The 19,250-nt window shown below is 36.1% G+C and overlaps 1 protein-coding gene across 2 annotated transcripts in view; it reads right to left on the bottom strand.

The window, feature by feature from the left end:
• Positions 1–19,250, bottom strand: part of homer3b (homer scaffold protein 3b) — a 141,808-nt gene that overhangs the window by 52,340 nt on the left and 70,218 nt on the right. For both annotated transcript variants that reach the window (XM_030131789.1, XM_030131790.1), the window contains 3 exons: positions 16,556–16,712; positions 13,606–13,737; positions 11,513–11,620 (listed from right to left, as the gene is read on the bottom strand). In XM_030131789.1, coding sequence (XP_029987649.1) covers positions 11,513–11,620; positions 13,606–13,737; positions 16,556–16,712 — 397 coding nt within the window. The remainder of the gene's footprint in view (positions 1–11,512; positions 11,621–13,605; positions 13,738–16,555; positions 16,713–19,250) is intronic.

The raw sequence follows: 19,250 nt of genomic DNA, 5'->3' as shown, positions 1-19,250 counted from the left end.
TGACACGCACAGCACGCTCATTGCATTAAATATTTACAGTGCATCTCTTCTATATTTACTATTTTAAGAACGTAATAAATCGACGTCTGAAAACACAAGGCAGTCAATGGGGTTCAGACACTTTAAAGAGAAGATATAATAATAATAATATATATAATAATAGAATAAAATAAAAATATAAATAAAAAAATTAAAAGAATAAAAAAAAGGAAAAAAAAAAATTAAAAAATAAATAGTGGAAGTCTTTCCTGAGAGCTTTCATCATGACGTCTGTGCACCACTGTTCGTCTAAACACATCTACTCTGTTTATTTATTTATCCCAGCGTCGGTCCATTTGCTCTCTTAGCTTCTGTTTCTACACTCTGTGTTTCATTGAGACCACGAGCCGCTGTTATTTATTCATGTGTCAATGCAGCGTAGGTACACACATACACACACACACACACGCACTAGATACTTCTTTTCAGCTGTTTTAATACCAAGGCAGTGCTTGTAAAATATTGATAACTGGCATTACTGTTTGCCTCTGCATGGAAACTAAAGGAAGGCAGAAGATAGTAAACGAGGAAAAAGCTCCAATCAGCGGGTGCAAACCAATGACAGCTGTTACCTGTCAGAAGATGGAAGCAGCGCCGGTGTCCTGCTGTCCCGACACTGGACTGGGCGGATTTTTTTTTTTATTTCATATTGTTTCAGCTTTTGTTTGGGTTCAGTTGTTTGTGTGTGAAACCCGCAGAGCCACATGAGCTGGAGTACACTGTTATTTACACAGTTGCACATGTAGATGCTAAATCTGATGCTGTTTAAAGTGTATCTGTACTGGTCATGCTCATGATATTAACCTTCATCCTACCAAGCGGGGTCATTTATGACCCCAGACATTGTTTCATGTGTGTCATTGTGTGTTAAACTGAAACATTTATTCATGGTTTCAGGAGTTTGTTCCTTGGTGTCATCCGGTGTTTGTATTGTAAAAAGTTTTGGATCATCACATCAACTGAACTTGTTATGATGGCCTGAGTGTCCGGGGTCATGGATGACCCCAACATTTCTTTCCCAAATTGGCAGTATGTGTCTGATGACACACATGTTTTCTAACATACTTACCTGTAATAATCTATCTGTAACATGATATTCTTTTCCTTTACAGTGAAATATGGCTTTGAGAGGTAGACCTGCTCGATATACTGCTGCACAAGCATTTGTCAGATTAGTTGTTTGTTGATTGTTCCATTGACCATTTCACAATAAACATCACTACAAAATGTATTTTTATACTTTGGTTACATTGCTGCATACTAACTATTTGACTAAGTGACATATCATGACAATTTTTTTCAATTCATACTGAATTGCATCCAAAATAAGACTGGGGTCATAAAAGACCCCACTTGGTAAGTTTTGTATGTAAACTGTCATGGTAGGATGAAGGTTAATTGTGCATTGTGTAGTACTTAAAAGATAAAAAAAACTGTAAAAAAAAGAAAAAAATCACTATAAATGCACCACACTGGACCTTTTTAATTCAGTAAAAAATAAATTAATAAAAAAATCGCCATAAATACACCACAATGAACCTTTTTAAATCAGTAAATAAATAAATAAATAAATAAATAAATTCGCCATAAATGCACCACATTGGACCTTTATAATTCAGAAAAAAAAAAAAAGACCATAAATGCACCGCACTGGACCTTTTTAATTCAGTTACATAAAAAAAAAAATCACCATAAATGCACCACACTGGGTCTTTTAAATTCAGTAAAATTTCACCATAAATGCCCTAAACTGGGCTGTTGAAATTCAGTAAAATATCCCCATAAATGCACCACTCTGGGTCTTTCCCTCTTGTTTCAGTGTATTACAGTCTAGTGTTTCTCTGGTTGAGTTTAGTCTTCAGCTCAGTCTCCAGACTCTAGTTCTTGGTCGTGTCTCATGTGTTTTTACTTGGCCTTGTCTAGTTTTCGGACAAAGATGTCTCTGGATATTATTTCAAGACCACAGCTGTAGGCATATCATTAAAGTTCTACTGCATTTTCTGGTTTATTAACATTTGATGCGGTTTCTTTGAGGCATAAAACCTGATTCTTGATTCTTCTTTCAAATGATTGCCTCACTCTGCTCCTTAGTGTCTGAGGGAATCCTCTCACCCCTTAAACCACACCAAACTGTAATATTTGATCAACTCAGCTACTGTGATGCTGTTGCTGTGTATCCACTCTGGTTTCGGCCTTGACTCAGTCTCACCCTCTGTCGGACTTGACCTCTTAACTTCTTGGTCTTATCTCGGTGTAACTGGTTTTGACCACAGCATTCGTCAGGTCTCCTCTAGTCCGTGGGTCGACAACCTTTGCATTCCAAAGAGCCATTTAAGGACAGAAATAGAAAACAAATCTGTCTATAGCCAAAATACAGACTTATAGTTCCTCTAAATTTTGAAGCTATGTTCTTAGGCAAACAACCAGACTGTATAAAAGCATTTTGAAAAATAAATAAATAAATAAAATATGTATATATCTGTTGAATATTATATTGGTTGCAAGCAAGAAAGTAATCACTAGAAAATGCATGACTGACAAATTGCCCACATCAGAAGATTGGATAGAACTTGTTCAAGAAATTTCCCTGATATTGGCATTGAGACTAGAACATGACAAATTTGAGGAATGCTGGAAACCATGGATGGACTTAATGAACAAAACGTGACACCCACTGTTGTTTAGGTATTATATTACAGTTATTTTTATTTTTTTTTTATTAATGTTCTGTTGTTTAAAAAAAAAACAAAAAAGGGATAAGAAATCAAGAAGTGAAGGCACTGAAGACAGACAGGAAAAAACGGCGCCAAGGGTGCTGGTAGGTAAATCCGACATTGATATAAATCAGCCACTGGGACAACGTTCAGAGTGCAGAATTCAGACCACAGCACTCAATACAATGAACTGACACAGAACTGAGAGGTCACATGGCACAGCTAACATGTAGCCCCGCCTACCTTCTCCAGCCTCACTGACTGGACGGAGCAAAGAACACCATAGAACAACAACATATAGAGCATTTACAATAATTCCTATTCTATACAATATACTATCATTAATTTGTCGTTTCTTCCATCAGTTGCCACAGTACTGTGGTAGAAAAATGCACAAAAGAATGAACTGAATCATATCGATATTAAAAAATACTGTATCGATATTTTTAGGTATTTATTCAAATGCAGATATTGTGGAGGTTCATTTTTGTTTTTTTTTTTGTTTTTTTTTCATATTTTATTTATCATTATATAACACTTATTTATTAAATAATGTTAGTTCCTTTGTTGGGATTGCACAAAAATAATATTATGATGTTGGTTCTGAACTAATAGAATATGAACATTTGAACAGGATCTTAAACTGTAAAGTCTGTAAAACAGAATTTAAGTTTGAACACAGGAACATTTGGTAACACAGCATTAGATCCTGTTCTGATCAAATAAAATGTGTTTAGTGTTTGTGCAGATTCCTGGTGTAATTCAATTCTTCAAGAAAATAGTAATTAAAAAAAAAAAAAAAAGAAACAAACAAAAAATTGCCTTTTAATAGTATCATGATATATCGTGATATATCTATCGTGATTCTAGTATCATGATTTGTATCGTATCGTCAGATTCTTGCCAATACACACCCCTATATATGACCACAGTACTGTGGCAACAAGAGGAGAATGAGTTCATGGAACAGTATCTGTGATTGGCTCTAATACAAATGCTAACATTTGATTGGCTCTGTGGTAATAGACAAACCCATAGTTTGTGCTACAGTACTGTGGCAGTAGACACTGCCAAAAAAAACCTTCTTCATATCCATATGTTTTTTGATAAAGCTTGCCACATGTTGCCCCCCCCCCCCCCATCCCGCTCTATAGTCAATCTTCCGTAAAAGACAAAACAGCTCCAACGTTCTGTCTGTGAATAAGGCCTCCTGATCCTGGCACTGCTCTCTTTTGTTTGCATTTGTTGGTGGTTTAGTAATTAATGTAGTTCACACATTTTTAATCACAGCATGAGGTGTTGGCGGGAGGCGCAGCATCAGAGTCTGTGCATCAGAGCGAACTGCTTATTAGTAAAGACCAGCCTCATGCAGCTTCACATTTCCAGTTTGTCTGGATACTTTTCCTGTTAACATGTGCAGAATGTGCCTCTGTGTTTTTACTACTGAGGTTCAGTTCTGCTAATGACACCGACTGGAAAACACTTTAAAAGAAGCATTTCCAAAAACATATATGTGCATTATATTTCATAGATCTATTTATCTTCATCACACTTCTCGGTTGTTGAGTGCTCTTTGCATCACTTTGCTCATTCTTCAGTTTATCTCCCCAAATTTCACCATCTCTTCCTCCATCTTATCACTAAGCTCTGCAAATACGACTGAGAGCTGAAGCTTTAGCGCATGCAGATCCCCTGCTGTCATTCACGTATCAGAGGCAGGAGATGTGGTCCATACAGCCTGAGGCACGATAGGAACAGCTCTGCAGTACCGTAGGCTACCACCGACTAGCTGAGGACGAAGCGAATGGGAAAATAAAAAACAAAAGCTGCCCTCAGGTTTGTACCAGCGTCTTCTGGAGGTGTAAGATTTGTATATGCAGGTTTATTTTTGCTGTATTTTTCACTTAAATTGACCTTTCTTCTTTAGCACGCAAAGTTCTAAACCCTTTTTTACCTATGGGATCATCCACGCTCCCACTTTCAGAGGCCAGTACAATTGCAAACAAATAAGACAGAGCAATAATTCTTTTTGCATATAAAACTGGAGGAGGCACAGTTGCATATCACACATTCACCACGTCCCAGAGCGCTGTTTCCTCCCACTAATGGGTTTGCACGTATTCAGCAAAAAGCACACAATGAACACATTATAACCCAGACCGCAGGTGGTTTATGGATCAGATCAGTTCACAGAACTTCCATGTTGGAATACATGTAATAATGTCATGACCATGAACTGTCCAGAGGTTTTAAAGTGCGTTGTTACCCAAAACAACTGGAAGTGATGTCATTTTACTTAAGGTTTGAAAGGATTTTGTGCGTCTTTTTTATATTCATATTAAGAAGAATACAGCTATGACATTTCTGTTTTAAGGAAAATGTGTAAATAAAACCCCACATTTTTTACAGAACTTTTTTATGAGTTTGATAAAGAGCCTGTTTCCATCCTTTCCTCATCAGCCCCCTGATTCCAGAATGGATTCACTGTTTTAGTCAGATCCATTAAAACAGGGATTGTTTGCAAAGATACACAACATGTTGTCACAGTTGGACTGTACCACTACAGAAATCTAAATCTTACCAAGTGTATTTTTCCTCATTTCTAGTCAAAATATCTCATCACACTTAAAATAAGATATAATCACCTAAAGAGTAACTTTTCAGTGAGACATAAGAACTTATTTTTAGACAATAGATCTGGAAAATCTTATTTCAAGAAATCTTCCCAAGATAATTTTCACTTGTTCCATTGGTAGATTTTTTTTTTTTTTTTTGCTTGAATTAAGCAAAAAAATCTTGAATTAAGCAAAAAAAAAAAAATCTTGAATTAAGCAAAAAAAATCTGCCAATGGAACAAGTGAAAATTATCTTGGTAAGATTTCTTGAAATAAGATTTTCCAGATCTATTATCCAAAAATAAGTTCTTATATCTCACTGAAAAGTTACTCTTTAGCTGATTATGTTTGACTAGAAATGAGAGAAACACACTTGGGAAGATTTTGATTTTTGCAGTGTACTACTACAACAGACCACTTAAAAGTTACTTGGCAAGAGGATTTAGATCTAAGAATCACAGAAAAGCCAAAATTAATGTGAAACCGTCAAAAATGGCTCCGTTCAGACTGCAGGTAAATGTGGCCCAAATCTGATTTTTTCACCCATATGTGACCTGTATCCAATCTGTTAAAGACAGTTTGAATAACACAAATCAGATTTTTCCAGATCTGATCCAGACCACTTTCATATGTGGTCCTAAATCTGATACATATCTGATATTTTGCAATGTGACTTCAGTCTGAACAGCCAGGTCACATTTATCCGACCTTTATGTCATTAAAATGCGACAAATGTCACAATTGTGCGTCCCAGGAAGAGGAGCGGAAGGAAAAACATATTTACTTCCGTAAACACAGTGTGTGCCTGCATGGTCACGGATTACATCAGGACCTCTTTTGCGCATGTGGGTCACTTAAGTTCAGACTCAAAACTGATAGAAGTCACATTTATTGTGTAATATGAACGAGCACACAAAAAAATCAGATTTCACCCAAAAATCTGAATTGTGCATGAAGACCTGCTGTCTGAATGTAGCCAATATTCCCCTCGGCAGATTGTGACAGATGCAGACGCTCGGCCGGCTTCACTAGCCCACATGCTTTGGAGTTGTCCTAGTATCAAAGCTTATTGGAATAATCTATTTCAAACAATGTCCAGAATCATCAAAAAACAGCTCAAACCAGATCCAATTCTTGCTTCTTTGGAATGAAACCAGCTGCTGTTGAAGTTGACGCTCGTATGTTTTGTGACGTTTGTTTTGTTGCTCATAATTTTTGTGATGTTGCCCCCAACCCATTTGGCTTTATTACATGACATAATTAAACATTTACAACTAGAAAAAAAAAAGGTTTTCACTGAAGGGGAAAACTGGACATTTTTTGTCACACATGGTAACCGCTGACGGACTTAAGTTTTGCAGATATATGACTGGACCTGGTATTAAAATGATATCCTCTTGTTGGCGTTCACTGTTCTGTTTGTTTATGTGTGTTTTTTTGTAAAAGAAAAATTTTAATAAAGAGAATTATTTAAATAAAAAACACATTTTATTGTGGTTTATTGCACTTTTTTTAGCAATTAATTTAGTTAGTATGAACTCCTTAGATTAGATTAGATGACATTACATTAGATTGGATTACATTAGATTATATTACATTAGATTAGACAGAACTTTATTGCTCCCTTTTACAGAGCCCTCGTGAAACTGAGTTTCCAATAGCAGCACATAAACAAATGTACACATATATAAGAAATACTATAAGAAAATAGTAATACAGTAACAATAAAAACAGTAGGGAAAAAACAGGTAGTTACACAATGAAACATACTAGTACAAAAAAACAAATAACACAGTAGTAGTAGTAGTAATAATAATAAATAATAATAAATAATTAATAACTATTATGTTATAATATGCACAATATGTATTTACTGTATATATGTATATCTATCTATGTTCTTATGCTCTTACAAAAATTTAATACAAATTTAAGATATAAGGGTTGAATTGATGTTTAGAAAATTAGAAAACTAAAAAAAAAATGGTGTTAGAGCATGTAAAAATGTAAAGATATCCTCTACTGGACTTAACAGTTAGTGGGTCTATGCAGTTTTATCTGTTATTTTGGTAAATATTTGTTCAGATCTAAGTGTGCACAAACTGGAGCCTTTTCTTCCTTTATACAAGAACACTCAGCTCTTGTATAAATGCACAAAATCATTCTTAATAAACCCTTTTACTATGGCTGTGCAGTTGCCATAACAGCGTTGATTTGGTATCATTTCTACATTTGAGGCCGTCAGCAGTCTGGGGCTTTTACGATGTGCAGCGGTGAACCACAAGCGGGAATGTGTGATAATAACCACAACAGCACCTCTGTGTTTACTGCCGACACAAAATCAATGAGTGCTGACTTATCTGGAAATCAGTACGGGCCGTTCACAGCGCCTGACCTTGCAGCTCTCTCTCCAGGTGATGCTTCTGAGCGTGTGCGAGTGAATGTGTGCGCTTGACAAACTCATTTAGCTCATTTTGGTGGGGCGCTTGTGTGTGTTTTCAGTGGTCTATCTGTTCTCTAAGCTCTGCACGGCTCTGGTTGCCACAGTGACACATGTAGAACCACAGCTCGCGGTTCCATCGCTGGCCCTGACCTCTGACCTCTGTGTGGGATCTGGCCTCATTCACACAAAGAGGAAAAAAAATATAGAGCTGAATCTTTCATAAAAACTGAGCTTGTCTGGGAACAAAATGGGAGCGCACACAGAAAAAAAAAAAAAAAAAAGGTTGAGTTTGGCATCGTGACTCCCTCAGACCTGCTGAGTAGCGTCTCCATTCAGACACACTTTTCTCTGTTGTGAATCCATGTTACTTTTTAGATTAGATTAGATAAAACTTTATTGATCCATTAGGCAGAGCCCTCACGAAATGGAGGTTCCAATAGCAGCACAACAACAAAAGTAGACACATAAAAAATATTGTAAGAAAATAGTAAAACAGTAACTATAAAAACAGTACTGGAAAAACAGGCAGTTGCACTTTGGAAAGTACTCGTAAAAACAACAAATAACAGAGTAATAAGAATAAGAAGAGTAATTCTAAGTAATTCTGTCATGATATTATAAAATGCACAATATGTATATATATGTAAAGGGTGTGATTTGTTGAGGGGGGTGGGAAGGATCAACCCCCCCCACCCCCTCTGGTTTTTACATCCCTACTGTTGCTCAATAAATTTCATCCTCGGGGGGGACCACCAACCAATGTAAATAACAGGCAGGTTGTGACAGTTTTCCTACACCTATATCCTATATTACTGACACCAACATTCACCTGAACCAAACTGTCGGCAGTCTCAGAATTCGTGAACGTCCCCATGTAAGATCCACTGTGAGATAGAGGAACAGAACGTGGAGGTTGGATGTTGAAAGTATAACGTATAACAGGGGCCCACTGATCTGCCTTGGCGGAGGTCTGCGCTCTCTTTTCTAGAAAAGCACTCGGAGAGCGCAGACCTCTGCCAAGGCAGATCAGTGGACCCCCGTGACCCCCCACCCCCACCCCCAATCACCACCAAAATGTAATCATTTGTTCTTTGTGCCAGTATCAACATTTCCTGAAATTTCATCCAAATCCATCCATAACTTTTTGAGTTAGCTTACACACGGACAGACAGACAGACAGACCAACGCCGCCAAAAACATAAACCTCTTTGGCGGAGTTAATTAAGACAGCATAAAATGGCTAAAAACATAAAAAGCTGAAAACTAATTTAAGAATCGCACTTCTATTAGACAGTTTGACAGAACAGATTTGAATTCACCCAAGGTAATGAAATGCTGAAGCTGAAGTGAGTTTTGCAAATTGTTCCATGACCAAGGTCCATCGTAGGAGGAAGCTGTTTTACCAAGTTCTGAGTGGACTCTGGGGACTCTAAGGAGGAGCCGATGTGATGAGTGGGAGTTGTATCCACTTGTGATACCAGTAATAGTAGTAGTCCAGTACCAGTAGTAGTCGTAACAACTATACTATATATAACTATATACCTATATAAGTAATATAAGTATATAACAGTAATAGTAAGAAGAAGAAGAAGAAGTAGGAAGAGAAGACGAAGAAGGAGAAGAAGAAGAAGGAGAAGAAGAAGGAGAAGAAGGAGAAGAAGAAGGAGAAGAAGAAGGAGAAGGAGAAGAAGAAGGAGAAGAAGAAGAAGGAGAAGAAGAAGAAGGAGAAGAAGAAGAAGAAGGAGAAGGAGAAGGAGAAGAAGAAGAAATACAAATTGACAACAACAACAAACAAAACGTTGCACACTTGTTACAGTAAACTACAGTCATGGGAAAAAATTATAGACCACCCCTTGTTTTCTTCAGTTTCTTGTTCATTTTAATGCCTGGTCCAACTAAAGGTCCATTTGTTTGGACAAATATAATGAGAACAACAAATACAGCTCATAGTAGTTTAATTTCAGAGCTGATATCTATCCATTTTCCATGTTTTCTTGATAATAACCAAAATCACTTCAGTTCTTCCATCAGTATCTATGGCATTGTACTGACAAAAACAGTGCTTTTAGGCATTCCATGTTTTCTTTTCTGTCTGTTTTAGTCACATGATACACACAGGAGTCAATAATTGCTTGCATAACCATTGTTTCTGATAGCCTAATAACTTTTTCCGCAACTGTATATTGCACTTCAAATGCACAGTCCCACTTATGGACTTCTGCACCAACCAACTGTGCTTTTATTGCCAATACTTGGAAGAGCTACCTACAAACCCACCTGACTGACAAAGCAGCTGTTTCCTAACGTTTGCTCCATATTTGGACTGTAAATGTCAGTCGCGACTGTGCAAACAGGGCGGTTCGAAGGCTGTTCCTGCTGTAAATGTCAGAAGAAACGCTGCAGAAAATATCACTGTATGCTGAATTCTCCCCCCGTAAAGTCATTACAGGGGAGTTTTTGTGAGGGAGAGGATTTGAAGGACAAAAAGTTTCAGCTGCAAACAAACCTTCAATTCTCCAACCTCAAACTTATCAAGTCCACCAAGGAATCACAGACGCTAGCAGAATAAAAGCCAGCCATTGTCCTTTGAGCAGCAGCCAGATTCCCTCAGTAATAAATGATTGAGCTCCTCCTCTCTCCGTTCTGCTGATCCTTCATCCTTCTCCCTCTCAGTTCAACCACTACAGGCCCAACTAACACCTTCAGCAGCGACGTCTTTCTGCAGCCGATCCCCATTTGTTATGCATGAAATCTTTTAATGGAGCTAACCAATGGGGAAATAATGGAGCAGCCAGATGGAGATCCGTCTAATCCCTCACGATTCCGTATATGTTTAAAATAGAAACAAAAGCACTACGGTCTGAGGGATTTCAACGCTCCTCTTTGTCACACTGGCCTGGAAAATTAGCAAAACCTTAATGTGCTTTTTAACGTGATCAAGGCTAGTGTCGGTCCTAATCTATGTCCAGACATGGACAGTTTTTGCAGGAAGGGAATGGTGGTAAGGACCAAAATGTTATCAGGATAAAGCTTTTTATTTGAGTGTTCTTAAAATATAGAAGTGTTTATTATTGTTTACACCAGGGGTCTCAAACTCATTTTCTTTCGGGGGCCACATTCAGCCTGATTTGATCTCCAGTGGGGGGACCAGTAAAATAATAACATAATAAACTATAAATAATGACAACTCCAAATTTTTGTCTTTGTTTCAGTGCAAAACCCCCCATTCAATTATGAAAATACTTACTTTTACTGTTCTTATTATTTGTACATACTGTATATGTTCTATTTTCTGTGCAGATGGAAATACAGAAGACAGTTAATGCAAACACACCCGTTTGTACTCTTTTATTCCCTCGTCCAATGAGAATCGATAAGAGAATTGTATCGATAAGCAAAATCGATAATGGAATCAGAATCGTTAAATTCTTAATGTTTCCCATCCCTACTAAAGCACCAACATTTCCAGCTTTATAATAAATTATGCTCATGAGGTCTGCTGGAAAGTTTTCATAACAAGAAATGGAAAAGTTTCAAATTAGTTATGAAAAAATGTGATGTAATTGTTGCATGAGTCATTCATTTGGCCTCATGAGGGCTTTTCCAGAACATGACAGAGCCTTTTGAGTGTTAGTTACAACAGGACAGCCAAAGATTCTACATGAAACAGATCTCTGTGGAGATAAAACACAGTGACTGACCTGTGGGGCTGCGATGTTCAGGGCCGTGTTGGCCAGTTCAAACCTCTCCTGGGATTTCTCTCTGGCCAGACGAGCTGCCTCCTTCACCTCCTTGAACTGTTCTGCAAACTGAAGAAAAAACAGCATTCATACTGCATGACAACCTGGAAAAACAACACCATATCTACACTCTGCTGAATCATTTAACAGGGGTAGAGTTAAAGATTTATAACATCAGAAATATGGACTTCCACAAAAAGGAGGTCGACTCATATTGACACGAAGAAATTAAACGGTCTTATGCAGTATTTCTGACGCCAATTATGGAGTGTTTTGAATAAAGTTCTGTCAAAGATGTCAATGTATTGAATTGTAGCGATATGAACTGAATTTGTTTACAGTGATGGGCCGGAGGATGTTGTGACTTTATTTGGGGAAAGATGAAGTACAAGTAATTTATTATAATTTCATGATGCATATGCAATTTCATGTTAATTTATTTCAGAGTAAAAATATACAGCATATTTCATTTGTGATTTATGTTAAAAGTTGAGCTAAAATAAGCCATAGTGAATGCTAAGATGAAGATAACTACATTTCTCATGAGGCTTAGCATTACCCAAGAAGCATAGGAAATTTTCACGGAAGTAGATGTATGTATACCACGAGTTGGGAGAAAAGTTGTATGTGTTTTCAAGTTGCCGCAAGCAGTGAAATGAATGCGTATTTTTAAACCGAGAGTCTCGCTTCGTTATTTTTGGACGTAATTTGGATAATTACAACAGAGGATTTATGTGACCACTAGAGGGAGTAGTGAGTCACTCTGTTGGTCTCCTATGGTGAGGAAAACTAACACCATGGGGCCTTTGACCAAAGCATCAGAAAGTGACCAGATGGGATGAGAACCATTAAGAAACAACTTTTAGAGCCAAAGAAAGTGACAAAGTGATAAAAGCTAGAATTGTGCTAACTAGCACTGTTGTTTTCTCCACAGGGCACAATTGCAAATGAAAAGAACAGAGTTTGATGCTGAAATGTCAGTATTTCTTCAACACATGTGAGTTTGATTCTGAGGCTGATCTATATTATAAAAGCCAAGTGGCCTCCGTGTGCATGCATGTGTGTGTGTGTGTGTGTGTATGTGTGTGTGTGTCTGGGGATTCACACAAAATCCGGAAAGAGCTGACTGCTGCAGTTTGACGTACTTATGTATTTTTGGTCAAGGAAAAGACTAGCGAAAACGACAAGTTGATAAGACCAATATTTTGGGAGATATTAGTAATTTTGGAATACAACAGCTTTACAATCAATCAGTTTGCTATGACCAGAACACTTTGGCGGTGACAAATGTGGTACAGCATGCAGGAATACACAGCAGCATAAAAACTACCACATCTAGACCCCGTCAATCCCCACAGGTCAACGCACTAGTGCAGGTATAAAGTTATTATGGGATGTTCTTATCTTTGCTAAGTTGCCATTTGTTGATCCACAGTTCAGACTAAACTGTGACAGTTCTGACCTTGTTTGTTGGATTCAAACACATCTTTAGTTCAGCTACTGACAACACAAACCAAACAGAAAACGGAGGTCATTTATGGTTTTACTGTGGCTGTTTTCAGTCTAAAAACAGAGCTAAGCTAACAGAGCTCTAATGTAAACTATCAGCTGATGCAGCACATAAAGATTATAAGACACAGTGCTATTTTTTTGTTTTGGTAGTGGACATCCCCCTACTGGTGAGAGTTTGAAACATCACTACTACATAGAACCAGTTTAAAAGATGATTAAGTTAAATTAGATGAAATATTGGTGGCGATTAAGGCCTTTCAGGTTCATATTTAACCTCCTAAGACCTAGCTATGGGTTTTATGAGTTTCACAACTTTATACAAAAAAAAAAAAAAAAAAAAAAAAAAAAAAAAAGCTGTCCACCACAAAGGACATTCCATAAAAATTTTAAAAACTGCATCTGAAAAAACTGTTGCATCATGATGTTTCCAATATCGGCACTTATTTAATAAAAAACAAAAAAAGCTTGTACTTTGCTGACATTTCCTGGGTCTCAGGAGGTTAAGACCTAATGTAAGACCTAACATTACTAAAACTGTTTACCTGCTGCAGCTGCTGCTCCGTGGAGAAGCCGAGACCGTACACAGTGTTGGCCCGGCTGTCGGCCCACTGCCCGAACTTCTGAGAGGTTTTGGTGAAAGTCATGTTGGGGGTGATGGTGCTGTTGATGATGGCCTGCAATACACGGCAATGAAAACAGTCACAGACAGTCACAGACCACAAATATACAAGCATAATAAGGAGATAATATGTAAACTTAACTAAAGAGATACAAAAACTTGACTGAATAATTAAGAAAAACAGTAAAAAAAAAAAAAAAAAAACACTGGATAAAATTACTTGGCTTATTGGAGAAAATATAAAAAAATCATATAGATATTTATTTTCACTTCACTCATTTTAGCCAAAATGAATAAAATGTGAATATTCACTACTTTTTGTTAATGGTTTTGATTTATTTCTTGCTCATTTGTTAATGATTGCTAATTTTTCATTTTAATCAAAATGGTCCAAACCAGTTTAATCTAAGTTCTAATTGAATGTTATTATTCTTCATTATGCTTCTTATTTTCAGCAGCTACAGGAGAAAATAGTTGACAAATTAATTGACAATGTCAGTAATCATTAATTATCATCCTGTATTTTACTGATAAATGATGAACTGAATTGTTGGTGTTGCATTATGTGAATAAAACGATTTTTCAGTCTAAAAGTTACATAAGAGCGAATACACAAGGTTTAGATGTTTCAGTGATGAATTCCTGTCACCATAAAAAGTCAGATTTATTAAGGAGCATTTTATTTTTTAATTTTCGAGTACTTGTTTCATTAATATGCTGATTATGAAATGTCACCAGCAGATAAATGTGTGTTTGAGCTTATTACAGTGATGGTTCTTTTCTAAATATTTTACATTTACCTGGAGAAGCTGAGACTAACTTCAATCATGGGATATATTTTAAGTTTTATTTAGGGGAGGTTGTCTTTGTCAGGAGGATTGTTTCATGCAAACGACACTGAAAACTCGCCAGAATAAGACTGTTTAGTCAAAAAGTTTGCTGTGACGTGCAATGATTTGTTCAGAAACAAAGTGAACAGTCCAGTGGGAGACATTTGCTGCCAAATCTTTGTTTCTGAAGTCTCTTCTGCAAAACAAATGCATCTCAAACCAATAAATTCTGTCTATAACAACAAAAACATTCTTTAAGTTTCATTTAGCTGCTAATAAGATTTCCTCCCAGGTACTAGGATGAGGTAAATAAATAATTTTCTCCCACATGAACAAGGTAAATAAATGTATTCCCAACCGTGAAAGCTGCATCCAAATGGAAAATACATCTACTCAAAAACCTCCAGGTAGGATTCATAAATAAAGCAGTTCTGTAAAGTCATGAGCCTCTATGTGGACCCGTTGAAATCAGGTGTTTCTTTTCTAATGGGGGTCTGGGATACAAAACAATAATGACTAATGTCAGAATATAGTTTTATATTGGGATAAATATCATTGCATTGGTTAGTTTGGTTTAAATCGTTATCTTTGCTTCCAAAATGCCCCAGAGATGGTTTTTATTTAATTTCTTTCAACATTGGTTTTGTTTTTGTTTTTTTTTATCCATGGTTGTAAATGTTCTACATAATTTTTCATGTTCTGACTGTAAATAATAATTTTCTTCCACAACTAACCATCTACTTTCTTCACATGTCACTGAGGGTCAAAACACAGTAAAGTCCCGTCAGAAAGCAAACTTTAATTGATTGCCATTCCAACATTTATTTCAATATAAAGTAGCTCCTTGTTTTGGATGATCCTTTATGGTCCAACTAAAGCAAACATTAATTTAACATTAAAAATGTGGGTCATTTAGTAACACTAATCTGTTAAATTGTCTCTAAAATGTCCTGTGAGAGAGATTTTGAATACTGTTTTGACCCTTGAGGAAGAAAATTCTCCCATTAAATTTTAAGGAAATATTCATCTTTTTAAACTATATGGACTTAAATATTGGGACACATCATGGCTATGGCTATAAGATGTCCTGTTCATGATGATTTGAGATAAAAACATCAATACATCAACATATCCTTAAAATGTTCTTTTCCTTTCATTATTGTTTTGTATCCCAGACACCTGTTAGAAAAGAAACACCTGAATTCAACATGTCCCAATACTTTTGTCCATATAGTGCAGTGTTTTTCAACCTCGGGGTCAGAACCCCATGTGGGGTCACCTGGAATTCAAATGGGGTCACCTGAAATTTCTAGTAATTGAAAAAAAATAAAATAAAAAAAACTTATTAATAAAAAAATATATGGTGAGTTGAGAGAGACAATTCCAATCCATAAAAGACAAACTGAGTCTGAAACTGCAGCACTGTGGTCCTGTTTATCTGTCAAATGTTCATTGTGGTCAGTTTCAGATGCTGCAGCTCTTTCATAATTCATAGTTTGAGTTCTTGTTTGTTCAGTATTAATTGTCAGCCTTGTAAATCCAAGCTGGACTGACTGTACATATCCTGACCAAGGAAAATCAAATTCTCACTTTGTGCAGTAATCTACACCTGGATTTACTGCCTCTAGACTAAATGTCCTCTAAAATTAACGTTTATTTGCAACATAGTATAGCAAACTATTACATGATCAAAAACTAATTAATTTTAGCAAAAAAAAAATGTCTTGGGTCGCCAGAAATTTGTGACGTTAAAACAGGGTCATGAGGGAAAAAAAAAAGGTTGGGAACCACTGATATAGTGTACCCTACAAACAAAAAGATAAGGACATTTCTGTCTTTGTTTTTGGTATTTTTTTCATCATTTTTGCCATTTGTAAATAAAACTATGTCTGTTCATTAAAAAAATGTGTTTCAATTCAATTCATACACAAAAAAAGTAAAAAGCGCTGTGCAAGAATCCCAATTGAAAAAAAAGCCCAAAAATTCAAAATATCCTTTACTTTTTGTTTATATTGTATGTACATATGGGTGACAGGCTCTTACCTTAGTCCCGCCCACACTGATGATGCGGTAGACGCTGCGGCTGGCGTCGTAGAAGAAGGACACTGTGACGGCATGTTTACTGGCCGGCAGCCAGTTGCGTTTGGTGGCCGGGTCGATCTGGAAGACATGAGCTCTAGCGCTGAAGATGGGCTGCTCCCTTTAAGACACAACAGGAAGACAGAGACACATGAATGGTTTAGCGGTCCATTCAGTCACAAAAACCCACACAGCTCTGGGAAAAATGAAGACAGAGGTCGAGATTCTAGTCCTGAGCTGAAATGAAAACCTCTGGAATGTGATAAAGAGGAAGATAAATGACCACAAACCGTCGCACAAACCCCATCTGTCTGCATGAACGCTGTGAACAAACGTTATGTTCTGTACAGACGTTCAAACACTGTGTTGTTGAAAGATGAATCTGAGCTTGTTTTCTTTGAATTATTCGAGGTCTGAGTTGTGTTTTATCACAAATAAATGCTCTAAATGACCATATGTTTGTTTGGAATTTGTGAAGATCACTGTCAGAAGCACCAAAAACTGCCCAATCTACCCCACTTGTTTAGTATATATTTATTACTCTCTCTGTTTTAGAGTTATTTATTTAGGTCTACCTCATTAGTATTTTAGAACTTATTTTATCCCGGGTGGGTTTTTTCAGTGTTGACCCTGCAACGAAATTTCATTCTGCAGTGCATCTCAGATGTAATTTTGCTGAATGACAATAAAAGTGCGATCTATCTATCTATCTATCTATCTATCTATCTATCTATCTATCTATCTATCTATCTATCTATCTATCTATCTATCTATCTATCTATCTATCTATCTATCTATCTATCTATCAAAACCAAGTATTAAGTACAGTTGCTATCAAAATTATTCAACCCCTTTTGCATTTTAGGTATATTGGTAAAATGTAAAATATTTCTGGTGTTTGCAATAAACAAATTAAGAACACTTTAAAAAGTTAAATAAAACTAACTCTGGTCTTGACCAACTCTAAAATGTAAAGTGTCATGAGGTAACTGTTGTCATGATTTGGTGCTATAGAAATAAAATTTGATACATTTTTGAAATACCTTAAAAATGTAGACCAGTGTAATTCCTCTCAAATGCATTCATCTGATAAGCGCTAATGCTAATTGCTACTGCTAATGCTAAGTGCTACTGCTAATGCTAGGTGCTACTGCTAATGCTAGGTGCTACTGCTAATGCTAGGGGCTACTGCTAATGCTAGGTGCTGTGTATATTATGGGGTCTGGCCCAGTGGTACCGGACAGACAGCCTTACTACATTTATGTTTGTCCTTTCACAACTATTTATGGAAGAAGGATGAATAATTCCTTATTTGGCCGGGAATAATGAGCACTTTTAGATGTGTGATTGAAAGAAAAAGTTTTAACCTAATTTTCTGTCCTAAAAATAATAAATAAAACCCCTCGGTAACAGATGGACAGAAAATGAACATCTGTTTTTGACCACTTCATAAAACCTGCCTTAAAGTGCGATTCCAATTTTCATAACACTGTAAAATCTTTACTCTTAATCCTGTATGGTGTCTAGTTTGGAAAACAGTAAACAGTTTGTATTTTTTCAGTATATAAGGGCATAAAATAGCAAGAGATTTACTATGAGTTTGGGTAACGGATGGACAAGGGAGCATAATTACAAGTTTCAATTGTTTATTCAGTATATTTATTAGGATATACATTCCATATATAACATTTGCAAAATCAAATACATTAATAAACTAATTTAACACATTTTAATGTATATTTATCTCAGTTTATTAGATATTTGTAATCACTGTAAAAAGAGTAGCAAAAGCTTTTTAAATGGACCTTTCAGCTGATCATAAGTATAATATAGGTCCAATAGAAGTTATACTTTGAATTGTACTGATGGACAAAGAATGCAAACATACATTTATGCTGAATATAACGCCATCTAAGTATTTTTAAAAAAAATTCTAAAAAATAAAACTTGTTCTGAACACTAGAAGTAATGTGCTTTCAAAATACAGAAGTCTTCAAAAGGTGATTTTAAATGTATTTTTTGATTTAAATGTAAACCTTCCCTTGGCCAACCCCCTATGGATAAAATACAGAGACCAAAGTAACATAAAGTGAGTTAACTTTGAAGTTTTAACCTTTAAAAATAAGATAACAAGCCTGTTTTGAGAGTGTAAGGAGTAAAATGTACAAATATTTCTGTTAAAATGTAGTGAGGAAACGTCAAGATTCATCAGAAAATACTAATGTAAGTATCTAAAAACTTTACTTCAGTACATAAACAAACCATTTTAAACATATATCGATAAGAGTGAGCTCAAAGCTACTCCTCCAGCCATGAAGACATGTGACATATTCTCAAGTATTTACCATCTTGGTAAATTGGCTGATGACTCTCCACAATGTATCAATGAACACAATTTGCATGATTGAAATACACGGCACAATTACAGCCTCTTCCAACACACTTCAATCAGACATCATCAAGATTTATGTAAATGAACAAACACAGATATGAATGCTAACTACTTTTGTTTGCATCACATGAAAAAAACAACCTATACAATCATTACAGAGTTAGAATTGCAATAAATAATTTCACTTTAATAGAAACAACACCAAAACCTGCATTATACACATCAATTTAAAACTGCCTACAATCTTGGTTTAAGTTATACTTTACG

The sequence above is a fragment of the Sphaeramia orbicularis genome, chromosome 4 (genome assembly GCF_902148855.1).
Source record: "Sphaeramia orbicularis chromosome 4, fSphaOr1.1, whole genome shotgun sequence".
Classification (NCBI taxonomy): domain Eukaryota; kingdom Metazoa; phylum Chordata; class Actinopteri; order Kurtiformes; family Apogonidae; genus Sphaeramia; species Sphaeramia orbicularis.
This window is presented reverse-complemented; position numbering and strand designations above follow the sequence as displayed.